The sequence below is a fragment of the Neodiprion virginianus genome, chromosome 2 (genome assembly GCF_021901495.1).
Source record: "Neodiprion virginianus isolate iyNeoVirg1 chromosome 2, iyNeoVirg1.1, whole genome shotgun sequence".
In the NCBI taxonomy this organism is placed as follows: Eukaryota; Metazoa; Arthropoda; class Insecta; order Hymenoptera; family Diprionidae; genus Neodiprion; species Neodiprion virginianus.
Genome location: NC_060878.1, coordinates 31,738,169 through 31,757,459, shown reverse-complemented (window position 1 = coordinate 31,757,459; position 19,291 = coordinate 31,738,169). Strand labels below are relative to the sequence as shown.

The 19,291-nt window shown below is 43.2% G+C and overlaps 2 protein-coding genes across 6 annotated transcripts in view; one reads left to right on the top strand and one right to left on the bottom strand.

Annotated features, from left to right (window-relative positions):
* Nucleotides 1-19,291, top strand: part of LOC124298676 (tensin-1) — a 99,340-nt gene that overhangs the window by 21,531 nt on the left and 58,518 nt on the right. For 4 of the 5 annotated variants that reach the window (XM_046750998.1, XM_046751001.1, XM_046750999.1 and 1 more), the window contains exons 2-3: nucleotides 12,724-12,832; nucleotides 13,182-13,219. In XM_046750998.1, the coding sequence (XP_046606954.1) occupies nucleotides 12,724-12,832; nucleotides 13,182-13,219 (147 nt within the window). Of the gene's footprint in view, nucleotides 1-12,723; nucleotides 12,833-13,181; nucleotides 13,220-18,660; nucleotides 19,189-19,291 lie in introns of those variants that run through there. The other variant, XM_046751005.1, reaches the window with a different exon arrangement.
* On the bottom strand, nucleotides 2,651-5,472 carry LOC124298679 (putative sodium-dependent multivitamin transporter). Its single transcript, XM_046751013.1, has 7 exons — nucleotides 5,319-5,472; nucleotides 5,115-5,243; nucleotides 4,659-4,880; nucleotides 4,239-4,582; nucleotides 4,026-4,145; nucleotides 3,290-3,961; nucleotides 2,651-3,181 (listed from the first exon to the last, which is right to left on the bottom strand). The coding sequence occupies exons 1-7, from the start codon at nucleotides 5,319-5,321 to the stop codon at nucleotides 2,908-2,910; spliced, it is 1,764 nt and encodes a 587-aa protein (XP_046606969.1). The 5' UTR covers nucleotides 5,322-5,472; the 3' UTR covers nucleotides 2,651-2,907.

The following is a 19,291-nucleotide window of genomic DNA, read 5'->3' as shown; positions in this document are numbered from 1 at the left end:
TGAGTAATTAGTTCGTCGAGTTTCCTTCGTCGCCAGACGCAGCAGGTCAGCAGCCTGTGCCAGAGCACACGTGATAACATATAAGGGGGGGCTAACCCCAAACAAGCCTTTCAAACACGTGTAAGAAATCTGGTGGGGATAAAAATAAATTGTTATTTCGAAAAATGACCCTCGTGAGATGAAAAACAGTAAAAAAAAAAGAAACGCCCAGTAATGTGATGAAATTTAATTAAATCGGCTATCTGATAATTTATTGTAAATATTCTTTCAGTTTAGGTTTGGAGAAAACAGTTTACTCTGTCGGAATGTCTGCGTTATTAATCAGTGATTAGATCATAAGCTGATAGCTTGTGCGGGGTGGGGAAGGTACGGCTTAGTAACTATCACTATGCATTTACGGCTTTAGGCTATTGTATTATTAATACTTAACATTGTTGGTACAAGTAGCTTTTGTGATGTGCTATTGAGATAACTGACATGATTGACTAATTCTGAAGCTTAGAAGACTTAACGAGCTTAAGTCGACAGTGTTATTAAAATTAGAATATGACGATAACGAGAGAAGACAAAAAATGATTACACGTTTGAAAGCGTAATCTCAATCGTCATAGTGTGGAATTTTTAACCGGGTCGACTTCCATATCATGCACGTTATAACTTATTCCGTGATCGAGGGACTTCACACTCTATTCTCATCTTCAACTGTCGGGTGAAATTCAGGTCACAGCGAATTGCTCAAGTTCAAGAAACTCGGGACCAAATCATAAAGCGTGGAGGAACTCGCCAAGTACCGCTCACTAAGCAAGCTCAGATCATTACGAACGTATTAGCAAACCCAACACGGAGTATGGAAGGCGGGAACCTGTTTAATATTAATAGATGTTAACGAGTCCCATATGGATCTGGGGTAGGTAGCCATTGTCGATGCATGCAAATACGACGCGAACCGCGAAGAGAATTTACTCGGAAGGTCAGCCGCGATCGGTCGTATGAAATAAGCTCGGTACCATCAACAGATTAATTTAGAAACTTGGTCCCATGATAAATTCTACAATTACCTTCGACGCTTGTTCTAGACCATGCATTGTTCATAAGCCACCTGGGAAACTTCGCCGTTTCGGTGATTAAATTATTTTTACAGAGGAGCAAAAATCGCCACCACGTATACACGTATCGATTGAAATCAAAAAAGGTCGGTATCTACCAAAGAGATTTATCGCTAATACCCAATCTCCCGGTGTCTGATAGTCGGCGGAGGAGAATTAGGCTTAGTAATCGTCTGTTGACAAAATGAGAGCTCGAGCTGCTGGTGTATGGTTCGACTGTTTAATTTCCGATGTCATTAATTGTAGCTTCGAGTCATGGCACGAGCTGTAAAATTCCACAGAAGTTCTTTTCCTTTAACAAATCCGTGATTACAGATATATATTAGAGTTCAAATGCGTATATTGGTTTTAAACGCGATTTGGATTATGAGAAGGCCCATCGACTGAACTACGCACAGGAAAAATAAAAAGAACACTTAAGATTCTATTCGAGAATTCACATAATGCGGTCCAAAAGTAATACCAGATTGGCTGTCTGGATGAGAAGCTTAGAAATTCCTGAAATCATGATGCTATTAGGTAACCATCATTATGTCACGGAAAAAAATATTCCGAAGGCCGTGATATCGAGTATGGAAAACGTTTTTTTTCGCAAGTGATTTCAAACGGTCAATTCACCGATCGCTTATACCGGTACTTCTGTTCACTCAATATCTGCGCGCAACGCACGTTCAATGTACCGAACAATCGGCCTTTAGTTATTCAACGATCGATTCGAACTGCCACAGGCATCTTTGAACCTCTTCAAGACCACGATATTTCTCGGGGTACCTAACCTAAAGCCATCAGTACTCAGTCCACACTCCGGATCAAATCTCGTATCTCAGTTCGGTAACAATTCATAGTTGTGTATTATTGGTAACAATAAATGCTCTTTGCGTAGTGTTACAAGTTGCCTTTAGGGCTGGAATCAGGACGTATTGTTTGATCCGGTAAATAAACAGAAGGCATTTTTATTCATCGAGTCATTTGCCTTCTCCCGACTGTGATCGGCTTTCTGAGACTCCATTGATGTTTGAAATACATGGTTTGTTCATGTAAATACACAGGCTTAACTGCGAGATGTGAATGTTCGGTATTGCACTGACGATGGTTCAACAGTGGCATGGACAATGATAAATTTCACGCTAATTATGGACGCTACTCTCTTGATTACGGTAATGTACTGCACATAAATTGATTGAAGATAAAAAAAAAATTAAAAAACTGCCTACGGAGAAATTGATCATCATAACACAATTAATGTGAATAATAGGCTCTTAACGAGTGTTTGTAGACATAACTTCGACTCCAAAATAAAATGACGTGACCATTAGTCTTGAAGATTGTCGGTAGGATAACTATTTTTCATCTTTTCTCCTCGAATAATTATGGACAAGGAGCCTGATCAATTATGCTCAACTTGAGCTGGAACCCTAATAAGAATTCGTAATATAATAAAGGTGCAGTCCTCGTTCAAATTATAGTTTTTTCCAACGAATTTGGATTTTCATAAAAGATAACAAAAGTAGTCCTTGAAATTTTACTTTTATCTGTACATTTGTGACTTTTTTTTATTTGGCTTTTATTGTATATCAATTATTCAACTCACGTGGTACATGTACACGTTTACATGGTTAAATTCATTTAATTGCGTTGGCTACGTACTTTACGTTTAACGTTCAAATCAAATAGCGATTATTCATTTTTTCTAAACAGTCTGAAATACTTATTCAGTATCATTTGGTTCTCTTTTACCACGTAGCTGATGTATCGACAAAAGAAAACTCTGACAAATGTATTCCCTACCCGTAGCGATCAGTTACGACGGAATTCGTATGTCCCTTTTATGTTCATGAATCGTTGAAATTTGAATGTTTGATGTTTTCGATACGTTGACTCGCCTTCGCCGTACTCTCTTTGCTATCAGAGGCGTGAAGAGGTCTGGGTCTATCTCTCGGGGAGTGTTCTTGGAGAGCAAACCTATCAGGTTGCTAACTGCGAGACCAATGATCATGGACACGATGAAGCCCATGGGTGCGTACCACATGTAGGAAATTCGGTAAAGATAAAAGTATGACGAATCCCCGAGTGGCCTATGGAAAGTAAATGCACATGGTCACCAGTTTCATCAACATGAAAATAAAATTTTAGCGCATATGCGAACTGCGCCGAGCAATCATATAAAGCTATCGGAAACATACATTTGTCTGATACTTGTCACAATCTGCGTTGGTAGAGTCACATTGTTGCAGCCGACGGTAGAGACCGACAATGGGATGTTGGAAGGTCTGGGATATCCAAAAGCAATCCAACTCACTAAAGCCAAACCGAACAATGTTCCCGTGACGGCTCCTTTCTCCTCTGCAGACTCGAAGAACATCCCGAGGGTGAAAATGGCAAGCAATGGTCCATAGACTATTCCAGCAATGCTGTAAGTCGCCTGGACCAAGCTGCCAAAGCGTTTCGAAAGATATGACAGCAGGATGCATATTACTCCTACGGCAACGGCCAGAAACTTTCCAAAGAGGGTAGCCCGCTTTTCTGGAAACTGAAAACCTAGTTTATCGTACACCGGTTTTACATAGTCCTCCAGGGCAACCGCAGTCAGAGCATTTATGATCGCAGACACAGTGCTCAAGCTCGCACTGAATATTCCAGCGATGAAGAGACCGGCCAGTCCGGGTATGTTGGCGGTCGTCATTACCACGAAGTAGGGCATCAGCATGTCGTTCGCAGAAATCTCCCCCGATGCCACGGGGTCGCAGTCAACGAAGAAGGCGTACATGACCAGGCCAGCAAAACTCGCCAGCAGCCCCAGACAAAGGGCGAGCGGCCAACTGCCGATCGCGGCTATCTGAGCACTCCTCAGGGTCCTGAAAGAATATTAGAAGACGATATTTTCACCGCCATTTTTCGACGTCGATCCTCCCCTCTTACTTGACGGTGAGAAATCGTTGTACTTGGACTTGGGTCAAGCCGTTTGCCGTCAAGGATAGAATGAGCGTCCCGATGGTCAAATTCCACCAGGTATGGCGCATCGTTGGATCAAGAGAAAAACTGCAATTTTCGAAGTATTATAAGTAGACAGTTATTATCAGCGACCAGACGGCCTAATTCTGGTGTGAGGAACGAATCGTTGTGTTTACTCACTTATCGAACTCTATGCGGCCTCCGTCAACTGCCAACTGCCAAATTCTCCCGACGCCACCCTCAATATTAATTATCCCTAATATAATGACTATGATAGCGGCACCGAACATGAAGATGCCCTGAAAGACAGCCGTCATAAGTACCGCTTTGATACCACCAATTGTCGAGTAGAAAGTACAGATGATGCCAATGAGGAGTATGCTAAGGTCAGTTGAAAATCCAGTCGTAGCCTCCAAAGCTAGAGCTGGAGCGTAGAGAACGATCCCGGTGTATAAAAGCATGTGCGAAGCGCTCATGATGCTCGTGAGAAGTCTTGCAGTGAAACCGAATCTCATCTCCAGATACTGCAAGATGTTTTAAGAACGTAATTTTGCGGTACCTGCTGCAGAACGAGCATGAATCTCAAAGTCAAACCGTTACCTCGAAGGTGCTCATTTTTTGGAACTTGAAGAACACTGGAAGATACAAGTAGCTCACGAACGGGGTGGCCAGACCCTGTGCAAAGTACAGTGCCGCGATTTGGGAACCGTAAGCATAATTTTCAGCGCTCGTTCCGAGTAGAGTAATAGCCGACATGTATGACACCATCAAAGCAAATGCCAGCACTCCCGCATTTATCGTTCGATCGGCCGAAAAGTATTCCTGTTGACGAGTCATGGATAAAAAACTATCGCGTCGAGCCCATGGACGCGAAGATATGTAAGCAGAGCGAAGACTGAACTTCACGATTCAATTAGACCATTCGATTTTTCAGAAAATTGCCCTAATATGGGTTGAACATGCAACTGTTCACGAAATTCACAACGCAACGGCCATCACGGTATCTTCCATGGCAATACCCATTTTGCTCGTTTGGTTTACAAAAAGCTGAGTTACCTGTACAGTTTTCTGTCGGCCACCGGTAAATCTGAAGTAAACTCCGATACTGGAACTGATCGCAAGTATTATACCGATCACAGCGTAGTCAGCCCATCCCAAGATCTCCTTAGTATACTTGCCGGTGACCTTAAGGGAATGAAACGTCGTGACAATGATCGAGTGGATCAAATCCGCGAACAATTAGAAAAATATGGCACTCACCATTTTTCAACGTCCCACTGTTTCCATAGACTTCCAACACCTCGCACTCGCTTCGTGAAATCCTACTCGTCTATCTCCAAGCTCCTCCCGTTTTCGACTGTTACTAATTTGACACCAATCAACTGATTGACTTATTGAATTGATATCGAACGCTAAGTTGCGGTTACGAATCCCACCTGTCGGCTGCATAATTAAAGTCTAGATGGCAGCCACACGTATTCAGAACATGTTTTCAACAGTGACTGTTACGTTTCATCGTGCTTTTGTTGCAATAGTGTGTTTTATTATGAAACATAATACCAAATAAGATGAGTGATATTTACTTGATTGTTCGGCTATTATAACTGCTATTTTTCTCTACTTTTCTTAATCGTCTGTTATTCCAGCTCAAGGATACTTCAGGTGAAACCGTGACCAATTTCCCGTCTTGCCTGCTCAGTCAAACAGTCCCTTACAGCTCGTGAGATCAACATAGCCATTCAATTACATGATATGGGTTACAGAACCTTAGCTAAAACCAAACAAACAAGAAGCAAAAAGCAGAAGGGAAATGTAGGATTTAGTTTTGGTAGGTGTTCCGTTGACCGATTAATTGGCATCCATCGGTAGCTCTGCAAATCGAGTATACGCTCCCAATACACGATTAATGTGCCGATTAAAGAGCCTCTATTTATTCACCGAACGCCTGAGGTTTCCGAAGCAAGGTATATTGCTGGGTTTCGTACACAACACGACTCCTCGGGGCTTGCTCGGGTTACCTGAAGTCCTCAGCCCTCAGGCCGCGTCGGATCTCATATCTCGGTTCGGTAACAACTCGAGGTTGTTGTATGTATTATTATTAAGTACCGGCCCGCTCTGCACAGTGAACATGCTGAGTTTACGGCTAAAATCGGCTTGTACGCTTTGATCCGGCAAATAAATAGGGGGGCTATTCTTATTCCTCGAGTTACCGGCTAGTGCGGCGTTCTTATGACCGATTCGCGATACCGCTGTAACATGTTCACCGGTACACAAGCCCTGTTTACGAAGATACACGGGATCGCGTCGATGTGGCGATGTCGAATGCGGGTATTGCGAGATTCAATTATATCTGCGAATGAATCCTACAAAAGCGACAAGGTATCGCATTTTTACTTATGGCATCACTCAGCTGTTGTTCATCCGGATACTCGTTGTTAACATTTTGTTGTTCGCGTCGCAGTGAGAGACCAAAGCTACAATAGGCATGATAAGATGTCACTTTATACCACGTGGAATAACTATGCAAATTATTGTTACCTCACAATGGCTTGGCAACGTTTGACGTCGTCTAAACAGTTACGAAAATCGAGTATAATGCCGCTGAAAAATTACTTGTTACTTTCGGAGACCCTTCGGACAACTAGGTACACGTACTATAAATTTTTTCCATCCCTTTCAAAAAAAAATTATGAGTCGTTTTTTTTTAAATATTTATTCGGGATGCTTAATTGATTACGTATCCTGGAACTTGGAATACTGCACAGCCCGTAATCGGCTTGAAGTTGAATTAAACATGAGTTAACAAGCTTTTGAAGAGAAAGTGTTCGAAAGAGAACGGGACTTGTTTTTTTTTTCTTTATTCCTTATTTATACGTCGGTCTAAACGCAGCTGTACTGCATAGCGATCGTAAAAGTCACCGTCCCGACTGCGCGTCCTCTTCGTTTGCGAGTTTGCAAAGTCATGAAACAAGACTTTGAAAACAGAACAAAACGTCAAGAGGGAGAAGAGGAGAAGAGGAGAAAAGGAAAATAGGAGCAGAGCTGGACCCGCGGGACAGCCGGTCTTAGATTCCGCTGTCAAGATGCCCGGGGTCACGTGATACGGCGTAGGTGAGAACACGCATTATCGTCGATAAGCCAATGAGATAGGCGTATGAATAATGTCATGATCGTATCGTGAGATGCCCCGGACAAAGAGCCGCGGTCGCAATGTTGGTATTTTTAGGACGCGGTTTGTACCGCTCGAAAGACGCTCTGCGTTACCATTGTACACAAGATACTATCTGTTCCTCCCCCAGTTCTAATTGGCCTATTTATCACATGAATTAAACAAGATATTACGCGTTTCACGGTTGAAACAGAATGTTCCGCAAAAATAAAAACGAGCAATTTGTTTACTTGATGACTTCAATTGCGCTGGAATCTCAGGTTGTAACTTTTCTGTCTCAGGTGGAAAAAACGTTGAAACTAAAGACGTCTGACTGTTTGAAATCGAATGTGAAAAGAGATCACTCATTTGAATGAAGAATTTGATCGATCGTACGTTACTTTTCCCAACTTTCTTTCCTTTGAAAGGTGCCACTTTGGAATACCGGGTTATTATGGGTACTTATCTGTCGGTGGTCCAACGTGTTCGGTGTGGGCGCGCATTCTGTATCGTAATAACGGAAAACGGAAAACCGGGTAGGTGTGGGTAGAAGGTACACTCGTAGGTGATACCTAGACGCACGTTTAGTGCGTTCCGGGTTCGGCGTAGGGCCGAAGGAATTATTACATTTCTCGGTAAGCCATAAGTCCTCCTCCTACGGAAAGCGTGCATGTGGGCTCGTGAACTCGTGTGCAGGTCGATGTCATTCCGTTTTATGACGGTTCGTGGCATCGCGGCTGCAGCTCCGTTTGCCTTCTTGACGATTTCTTCTTCGCCTTCTTCTCCTCTCCTCGGCGACTCTTCGCGCCAGAAGGTAAAAAGTTCATAAGATTTAGAGACCGCTGGTCAACGAGGGTCAAGATTTTTAACCATGCTCGTAAGGCCATTGTTCATTCGCCGCTTTGGACAAATTCTCTCTTCTACCTTCTTCTCGTCGTTTGTTCGATCGTGCAATTTATTTCTTGGCATGAATAATTGGACCAAAGTCTCTGTGAAGGCTGCACCGTTTGGTTTGATGGGAATAAAGGGATCTGGAATCGATTCAAGGTGGTGACGATTTACTTATCGTCAACCCTCACCGGACATAGAGTAGAAACAAAAACATTTGAATACCATATGACTGTACGAGCGCATGACAAATGACCCGCTCCACGACCGTACAGAAGAGGAGGCGAAGGTTCAGCTGTCCTCTGGTATGGTCGTGAGTGAAATAAATAAGGACAGAGAGGATAGAGAGAGAGACAGAGGAAAATATTAAGAAATGAAGAGAGAAAAAAGTAAAGAAGAAAGAAGCAAGCTCGACGGTTATCTTGAAATGCACGTCGCCCCGTAGACGCGCGTTTCAAGTGACTTTGAATGATCGCCAGGCGCTCCTAAAACGCAACTGTGTTCACACGTGAGTCACACTCTGCTGAGTATAAGGCAGAGGGCATGAAATGCAGCAAACGAAATCGTAAGTATATGAACCTTTATACGCACGAACGTTTAAGGTGCGTTGAACCGTTTGAAATAGTGTATTTCCTTAATTAAGTAAGAGGTGCAGCATTCATCTCCAAACTACGTAACCGGCTTGCCTCGCCTGAACTCGAAACGATTCACCGTCGATGTGAAATTTCTTAAAGAAGGGGTAAAATATAAAGAAGATAAGGATTTCTTCCAGTCTGGAACGTAACGCGTAATACCTGCCGGGCGCCTACCTGCACCAGATTTTATGGAACCCTAACGAGCGGATAAAAAAGCTGGGGAGATCGATCTGATTGGTAATCCCTTTGTAAATTCGTAACAAAACAGAACGAGCAACGCGTCGAGTGTATGTACACAATGCACAAAACATGAATGCAGTGACAATTGAACAGGGTCCGACTGAGAGTAATATGTAAACTAACCGAATCGCTTCTCACTCGGAATAAATTTCCATTCAAAATTTACTCCTATGTAAGTGTATATATGTATAAACGTGATACACCCACGTGTTCGTTTCCTACACCATCAATACACGAGACAGACACGTACTTACCGACGTCACACTGACCATACGGAAATATTTTTCAACCCACGCGTAATGGATGGAATGGATCCTCAAAAACACCGACTGGATGATTTTGTGAAGTACTTTCAACCTGTAGAAGAGACGAAACTGAAAGGTTTTCCAGTTGAAAGCTAGGTTGTACGAAAATCCATGCACCTATGATCTTTTACCACGGGTGAAAAGTCGTGCTTTTTCATCTCTGTATCACTTGCAAATCGTGCTAAACGCTAAGTAGATACATATATAATACATAGGCATATACGTATATCTACTCGGGTGCGCCCCACACATCCTTACGTGGGATAAAGCTCAAAGCTCTCGAGTACGCGGGTAAGCTGCGTTGATAAATACACAAGGAGAAGGCTGTGTTGAAGATTCATGGGCCAAAAACAAGAAGAAAAATATGAAACACACACACACACACACACTCAATAAAGCATCTTTCGCACAGGGCGAAAGCCTTGAGGCCTGAAATGCACGACGCTCTTCACTTATATATTGAAATCACTTGAACTCCTTGAAAAATACTACTATACGAATCGTCTCAAGCATTGATATTCATGGTTATTTATTTACCTTTATTTCTTTTGCATTTTTGTAGCGCCGTACGGAGTTAAGGAATTTGACTCTTACTCGGCGAATAAATAAACGTTGTAATCTCTCAATTTCTATCAAACGATTAACGAGAATTTTCATGCGCAAAAATATCAAATCGTCGATTACAATTGGCCGAATAATTTGACCCCAAGGCGATGAGACTCTGCAGTTAATTACGATTTGTAATAATCTTCCAACGTATCGGGAGCAGTTTATGTGGTAGCTTGTTAATAACGAAATATTAACCAAGAGCTGACGAGAGCAGGCCTATCGCATTCTTAAGACCTCACGATGAGCTGTTAGAAAGAAATTGGGTTAATTATACTAATGTCGACGATATCTACGTGCGCTTGGCTACAACTGCAGCGGCGAACAACCGTACAACTGTGCTTGGTAATCCGTACACGAAGACAGACGAAAATAGTCGTATATGTGCACATGATGTACACGCAAGGCAGAAACGGTTAGTTAGCTATTAAATATCTCCAGCTATATGCCCACGCGCACGCATTTCAGAATTCAAAAGAAGTACGTAGTCTTCAGCCACAGCCTTTCCCCAGTTCGTCTCTTTTCCTCACGGTTGCATCGGTTCTGGACACCAACCATCGCGTCATTCAATTGCTTAATCAAGCACGAGGGATCAGTAAGAGAGAGAGAGAGAGAGAGAGAGAGAGAAAGAGAGAGGGCAGGGGGCATAAAAATTTTAATTGTTAGACGAAAAACTATGAAATCCACCACGCGTCGTGGTATGTACAACATCGTGGGCTTCGAAGCTTCGATTGTGATTCATCCTCCGAGCTTTGCACGTGAAGTCGGAAAAGAAGAGGCAACTAGGCGATCATGAGTGGTTCAATTCATTATTACGGGGTCATAGACGGGGAATAGGGAATAGACGGGTACCTATCTCGAAACGAACGTGCGGCGCATGGCGGGGGTTCATTCGTTTGATTAATTACCAACTACTACTCCCATAAGATCAATTGAAATGAGTCATTCCGGGGTTCGGTGGTAAGTCGAGTGTCGTAAAAATGCGTACGTTCGCGTGATTGTGGTGGAGGCACACGACGCACAGCACACAGCTATGCGCGGGCCGATATGATCTATAAGTAAAACCCATGCTGTAGCATGAAGAAGGCTGCGGCTCGTTGAAACGAAAGATCAATTAGCTGATGGTGCTGCACTCTCGGTGCACCAGGCTCTCCGTCAAGATTTCATTTGTATTCATTCCCACCGAGATGTGTGAACGAAGGGTTTGTTGTAAATAGTTGTCCCGGGTTCGTTGACCGCAAACTCACTACCACGTCGCGATACCGCGTCCACCTCCTTCTCGTACGTATCTAGCCACCTTCACCGAAGCACAAGATCTCACTTACCTGGCCTCGGAAGACCACCGCGGCTTCCTGCACACTCACGCCGCGTCCCTTTCTTCAGCTTCCTCTCTCAGGCTCTTCTCTAACCGCGTTTTACCCAGACCAAGGCTCACCTCGGGTCACCCAGATCTTGAGGGGTATGCAACCTGAGATCGTTAGGAAGAATGCACAGCTGTCTTCAACATTTCGTGAAGAACTGCTCATGGCCGTTCATGGATGAACGAAACCGGGGTTGAGCTTTTCACGCTTCCAGAGTTACAACGATTCTCGTTTTTATTTTCAACCCGAAGCGGTAGTTCCATGACTATTTTCTAGCTGTGGCAGCTTCTTATTATTACATACGGGTAATGGCAAACTGGCCAAGATTTAAAGCGTGCTACGGTATAATGAGGTCTATTTGAAATACGGTTTCGAATCTCGGCACGTCTTTACTTGGCAGTATCGTTTCGACGCTCGGTGAGAAAGTGTGTAATGAAGCGATATTACTAATGTATCTGAAAGAACGTAATGCACAAATTAAAAAACTAGTGACATGACCAAAATTCAATCCATCTAAAAGATCAGCGAATTGTTCGAATCGCGGTTTCTTCACTTTTTAAACAGTTTACGTTTTACTCTTAGTTGCATGAATCGGTGTTCAGTCTACATCTGTTCTATGATAAAGAGTGACGTCGCATTACTTCTCCATGAAAAAAGAAAAAATCCCTTCATTATTTGTGATTTCGAGAGCGAAGCAGTTGTCCAAATACTGTAGAAGAGGGGATATCGTTATTAGGCAATTAGTTAGTTACGGATCGACGATCCGGCGACCAAACAAGTCCGTGCCTCAGAGTAAATTTTCATGATATACCGCTTTAAATGAGAAAATGATGTAAAAATACATCGAAACGAAAACCGGCTCGTCCTTTTCAAGAATCTTGCTGTTTGATGAGAAATGAAAACAAAAATGAAAAACGAAACACATACACGTGAGATACAAATTGTTAATTAAAATTTCAACCGCGCTTTGAAATAGCGCTGATTTTCCATCTTTCCTATGGTACGTAGAAGTAGTTTACGGTGAAATATGATTTCCTCTTTCACGTGAATCCCATCAAATTATCTCATTGCGCAAGTCGAGCCAATGCCCGCTCTGTGCCGAATGCAAATCTGTGTTGGTAGCTGATCACCACTGTAAGTTACAGAGTTACCGCGTGTTTCTAGACTCTCCACACGATCTATAATGATATTCGGACCCGCATCTCAGTCCATACGTCTCTCAGCGTGCGTTTGATAAATTGCCACGCTGCATAATAACGCCGCGGGTTTGATTTGCGTCAGGTTCAGCGGCGCACGCGCACGAATTTCCCGCTCTTAGAAACAGCTGCCTAGCACAAGCTGCAAGCTCACGCAGCGCAATTACCATCCGAGGTACACAAAGCTGCCTGTTTTTACCGGCTGAGCAAGCTGTGCTCAAAAAATTGTCGAAAGCTTCTGTCCACACGCTAACTAACATTATTTTTGTATTTTCCTATGTTCCAGAGCGAATTTGAACCGCAATGTCACGTTTTCCGTACAAAGCAGCTGCGCAAGTCGAGGCCGTGTCATCTTTGTCATCAGCCGGTCATCAAGCAGGCTTCGTGCTGCCGCGGTAAGTGTGAGTCAGCGGGTGGAGCTTGACCGTCGGTAAAAAAGCTTATCATAGATCGACAGTTGATTATACGGCTATCTCGAAACTCGAGTAATTTTTTTGTTTTTGCTATTTTCTTTCTTCAATCAACTTATCCGAGATTGAATTTCTCTCGACCCTTGTTGAAGGTACTTTAAATTTAACTTGATTATAATTTGAAAAAGAAAGAAACAAAACAATCACAACAAAAAAAAATTACGGGGGAAGAAAAAATAAAGATAACTAATACCGCACCTTGCGCGCGGTTATCTCTGAATAAATAACGACGTCATTATCTTCCGTTGATTTTTTTCTCTTCTTTTTGTTCCAGTATGCAAATACACGTGTCACAAGGCTTGCGAAGACAAGGTAAGAGAGCTCGGGCCAATCCGGAGTTATTGTAATTTTAATTCCCGTGTACAGTCCGAGGCGGCGGCGTATTGCCGCCTTGTCTCAAATCTATTGAGTATCATCGCGAGGCGATTGGTAGATGTGCAGCTTGCAAGTACGTGTAAATACATATGTTATAGACACGCACCCGACCGTACAATGAGGACAAGCCAGATAGCTCCGTTATTAAGTCTCGTCTATTATTTATTAGTGTGGTACGTATACCAAATTGGGCGAAAGTTAATACGATCCCAGGTGACGTCTGCGATTGTACAGAGAGAAAGGCGCACATGTTAGACGGAGGAGCATGCGGCTGAGGAGGGGGGGGAGGAATCGAATGGTAAAAAAGTTTTTTCTGTTCTCCTTCTTTTTAAAATTTTTTTTTATTTTTTAAAATTTTTTTTTGTTTTTTTTTATTGTTGCGTCACACGCATCGACGCGTGCTACCGGATTAAGCCGCACCTTTATTCGAATTCCAACGATTCTTTCTTTCGCCCAATCTTATTGTACGTACGCGTACACTTGCGACTGGCGCTGCAGCAGTCGCTCTTTACTTTTACGAACCTCTCGGCGTCTCGCCTATGTGTCTCTATTTTTCTATTTCCATTTATATACATAGTTCTTTCCGTTACACGTTGTTTCGTCCGACCGTGTAACAACGGGGCGGCACACGTTGCTTCGCATTCTAGACGTTATCACGGGCGTTACTTTGTCCTATACGCTCTGTGCAGGCATATTATAGGCATAATACATATAATTATACAGGGTATAGAGAGGCCTTCCGTACACGTTTTACGACCGATACAAGGCCTGATTCTGGAAGTATATCACACTACGTAAGGGATATTTTTAGAACGCGTTTTTTCTACCTCTCTTCTTGAATTTGCACGCCGTTCGTTCTATTTAAGATTATTTATTTACCTTACGTCCGCGTCCGTTCGAACGGATTGGAGGAATCAGTCGAGAAGAGAGAGCATCTCGAGCTTGCGGAATAAGTTTGGAAGCGGAATAGTTGCGGTAATTTACGCGCGCGTGGCACCCAACCTCAGGCTATCTATCCATACGGTCGGAATAATACATGAAACAGGTATACTAAAGAGCTCGCGGACAGATGATGTCACGAGTTCAAGGCGACATCGGCTCGTCGGACGATTTGAAAGCCTTGCTTATATCACGCTGCATCAACCGGTCCGTTGCCTTGACGTCACACACACATTAAAATGTATTTTTCAAAAAATTTCTACCTATCCGTGTGCATTTTTTTTTTTTTTTTCGCTTATATCTAGCTACATGATGAATTCCTACTGAATACGTGTACAATGCTCTTTTTGACACTATCTGCGTTCAAAGAAATAAATTTAACAATTACATCAACGTTACATTAACTGGGTCGAAAGTTCGAAGATCAATTTATGCGGAAAGTTACATGGGGGCATTGAATTTAAGGAAATATCTGGGCCAGCGGTTTCAGTTATCGATAAGCCACATATCTTAATCCCCATGTCTATGGGAACGGTCTGGCCTGTAACAACGGTGAATAGATTATCGGTTTCATATACTGGCTCAGCCCTTGCACAATATATTTCATATCAATAGTATTGTAACTCTCTCGGGGGTTACTGACAAAAAAATACGGCTCGCTGAGCGGAAAGAGGAAATGAAACAGGTTAAACTAAATTAGCAAGGCAAATGCTTTTATTCACGATACGTATTCACAGTTTCAAGTCTAAAACAAATCTGCTATTACAATAATATTAGTTGACGCAGCAGCCAATCTTATTCGTATTTTATCTATGACGACTACTACATCATAAAGCGGCGGGGGTAAAATGGGTGGTTCACCCTTGCACAGTAGGCGAAACTAGCTGGTAACAGTGATTATTGATTGTAATGACTAAGAATGAATGTCTTCATACGCTCCTAAATTTGTCGCCAATGGTCGACGGGTGAATGATACAGTGAATTTTAGCGAGATCGTTATTCACCTTTATTCACGATGAGAAAAAAATGAAATAGCATCGCGAGAAAGAAACGAAACTGGTGAAAATTTTCAAAGCAAAATGTGTTTAACAGTTTTATATTCCGGATTGAAAAAAGTTTGCTGACCACATATTTTTTAATGTGCGCGATTGAGATGCAACCGAAAAGCAGAACTGTACGCTCTTGCGGTGAATTCCAGTGAAAGTGTCATTGCGATAGCTTAAACAGTTTTCGAGATAACTTCGAAACGATGAGCCAAGAGGCTGCATTCCGCGCACAGTTAACTTTGAGGTGACATTGTAGTCCCTTGGAAAATTGTTTGAATCCGAGGACGCTCAACAGATAGAACAGGTACCTATACGTTAACTTCGACAAATGTGGAAAATACAAATAAGGTTAATACACGGTAATTATTTATGGTTTCTAATGTTTTGTACTAACGATGAAGACGTCGATACTGCAGGCAACGAAGAAGCTGATTTACTGGAACTCATTTTCCGTTATTGTTTACTGGTTGATCGCTGGTGATACCTGCATCATTTCCGCAGAATTACTTCAAGGAATTGCCTTACCATAGAAATTCTATCCGTATCTTATCAAACGGTTTTAATTATCGTCGGTAAAAAAAAAAAAAAACTGCATGTGAATGAATCTGCAGTGGTTTTGCAAATTCAAAGGAAAATCACAGGATCAACGAGTTTCCTTGAGAAAAACTTCACCTCGCCGTAACTGGTCTCCGCGTTTACAGGCGCGTTATCATGAATTATTAAACATCTCGAACCGGCCTATTTTTCGACCTCGAATTCACCTCGGTCAGACGCGAGTCGGACAACGGATTCACGGACGACGCGCGCTAATAAGAATGCGTGATCGACGGTGATCCAGATGATGACTTTTATTCTAACGGTAAATCGCCTTGTATTGCAATCGTCGAGTACTCTCTGCCCGGAGTAAAGATCGATTCCGCGAATGCACTGGGTAGCGTTTAGAGCTGGTCCGGTCAACCTCCTCGACGGCCTTCTCGTCATCCTGGCAATCCAAGGACACAACAAAGCCGGCCCCGTGTCTCGACCGGTGAGTGAACCCACGCCGTATTTATCCAGGAACGTCGAGTTGCGGACCCGTCTTGTGCTCGCTGGGCAGCGATCGCCGGTTGCAGCATCGAGATCATGCAGCAGGCTGCAGAGAAGAACTCGATCTTCTTACCGGAACCATTCCTCGATTCGATATTCCGATGACTGTTATGATTTTTACGTTCGTACGACTGTCGGAGGAAGAAAAATTTTTCTCTAACATTCTTTACCATCCTCTGCACGTCTCGAAAATTGTTTCACGATCTTCTTTGGTCGGCAAAATAAATTCTGTCATGAGTATTACCCACCGGTACGAGAATTATGTATGACCTACACAGCGGACGGAAACGTGTCTTGGAAGCTTAAAGCACCAACTATGCCTCATTCGAAAAGCAAAATATTCACGAGAAAATTGTTTCGTATTATACGAATTCGCCTGAAATATTGTTTACCAGTACTTTAAAGTGCTTCAAGAATCATTCAGACCACCTATTTCGATGCTGTTAAAGAAAATGTATAGTTACTCTCGATGGAACTTGACGCGTCAATACGTAAACTGTATCCAAATATTAACCACGAAGTAAAACCGGAAACTATTCCGGATGCTGGATAAAACCTTGAGATTACCGACCGATTATACTGGGTCGGCTGAAACGGACGCAAACTAAGAAGATGTAGATCTTAAACTCTGAATCTGCCACAAGGAAAATTGATCTCATTGCAGCAATCGGTGGATCTAGAACCGCCTGATTATCAGTCCTGTCGGTCCGAGAGTGACGATGAAAGACAACGCGGAAGGCGCGCTGCAGGCAGGATTTAGGATCGTTGATTGACGACGTTGACGAAGAACCAGGATGTTGAAATCCACGCTGAGAGGGGTATTGAAAGGAGAAACTCAAGGTGCGTGTTGTTGCAGAAAGGAGCGTCAGTCACTTTAATGAATTTAGGGAAAATCAGATAAAAAACACACATGAGTGCGGGTTCCGTGATTCAGTCTTACGTGAAAGATACAAGGACTATTCCCGACGCCTTTTCGTAGTGTGAACATGGTCAAGGTCTCGCCTAAAGGATACGCGACCATCATTGGTATATTCGCACGTTAAGGTGACTTCACACGAGTAAATTCATGATCATGAGCAATAGAGGAAAAGGCACCAAAATATCAGACCATGATCAGCGAATTCTATTGAACAATGTTGAGTGCCATGGGGAATTCCTGGAGAGGCTGCAGCGACGACGATGCCGGCTTACAGGAAAGGATGGGACCTGACACGTCCTTGTTTCCCGACATGGCAAAGCGGCAACTGGTCTCGAGCCCGTAACGTGGCGGCGAGAACCGCACATGTGCACACAGGTACGAAGGCAAAGAGTGCGCGCACAGAGTGTTCGCAGCACAGTGTTAAACCTCCGGGTCTTTGCCACTCTAGGGTGTGCTCTTACCATACCGAGGCTCCAGGACTCGCCGGCTCTGGTGTCTTCTCCTCTTCTAGCCGCCGGATTGTACAAACACTGGCCAAGAACCGGAACGACCTCTTTCACGTAACCAGGTGCAGCGTCTTGGATCTTGACTCTGGGAACCAATGCAGATGAGACCGCAATGTACCAACGGAATCACAATGCACTTTTGGAGCATTCGTAAGGGGTTTCAATACATTGTATGCCAATCTGAAGGTAGTTTATGAACACTGGGCTCTTTATATTCGCTCTGATGGCTGGAAAACATTTTCAAACTCGTCACATCTCAATGTTCTGAAAAGTAATCGATTCACATGGTTTCGAGGGCTGCGATTAATGTGGCAAACGAGCCAAACATCAATTTCCAAAATGTCGGACATACGATAGTTCGAGAAACTTCCAAATTTGAAACATACGTTCCAGAAAATGTTCCGAGGCTTCTTAAGGTGCAATTCGATAGCGTGATTTAAACTTTTTTTTTGTATTTCTGTATATTTTTCCTACTTTTACCTGTACCGGTTGTTCTCCATTTCGCGGATACGTCTAATCTTGTTGTGATTTTCGAAATAAAGTTCGCGATCGAAAGAACAGCTGATTGGTCCTTCTGTCAAGATATCCTGTCTCGCTCTGTTCTAGAATTTAATTAATACAAAAATAAAAAACAGATTTGACGAAAGTGCGTCAGCCAGCGCGCCTCTGTAAATTGATTTCTCCCGAGGCGAATTTATTCACTCAGGCATTCGAAGTCGGGGTAGCAAATCGGAACGACAAGACCAGGGTCCTCGGAGTACCGTGATCCGGGACGGCGAGGAAGAAGTCCCGGTCGTTGGGAGCCATGGTATCTAGTTAGGGAACCCGCTCGCGGTGTGCTGACAAAGCGGGCTCCTCGGTGTTCAGTCCGTGTCGCGCGTCGAGACGCGAAGCACGTCGTGGTGGTCGTTGTTGAGTACCGAGAGTAATTCTCCGGGGCGAAACCATACACTCGAGTTTATATCCATTAAGTGATTATATCGAATTAAATTAAAAAATCACGTGCGTTACGTTGGCGGTTCTCAATCGCTCCGCGTGATTTTACCGGAACCGATTTGAAAGGGTCGGCCCGAGTCGATCGCCCCCCTTTTCTGTATCGTGCCCGAATGACAGCGTGCAATTTTTCGGTTCATTCACGGTGTCGCGAATCGGCAAAAGAATATTCAAACGCCCGCAGATCGCGCCAACGACAACCGAAAGTGCTTCGTAATCATTTTTACCATTAGCTTGTGCCTCGTGTGTGTGTGATGCCGTGATTTTATTCTATTATTTTTAAACTTGCCGAACGCGAGTATCAACTTTCGACTCACCATCGCCAGTGATATCGCATTCTACATTGCGTCGTTTTAGTTATCATGGAATACCTGAGGTGACTCGAAGATGAATGGGTACAGTGGAATTGTTTACGAGGTGAGCTGAAAATACGTTTATTCAAATTTTTTTCCAACCATGTCAGAAGTTCACTCTTGCAAATATTTAATACAATTTACAGATTTCAAAATTCACTACCGTA

Coding starts and splice junctions, on each gene's coding strand:
- LOC124298679 (XM_046751013.1), bottom strand. Junction 4,881..5,114: donor GCCGACAGAAAACTGTACAG/GTAACTCAGCTT, acceptor ACTCGTCAACAG/GAATACTTTTCGGCCGATCG. Junction 3,962..4,025: donor CAACGATTTCTCACCGTCAA/GTAAGAGGGGAG, acceptor ATATTCTTTCAG/GACCCTGAGGAGTGCTCAGA.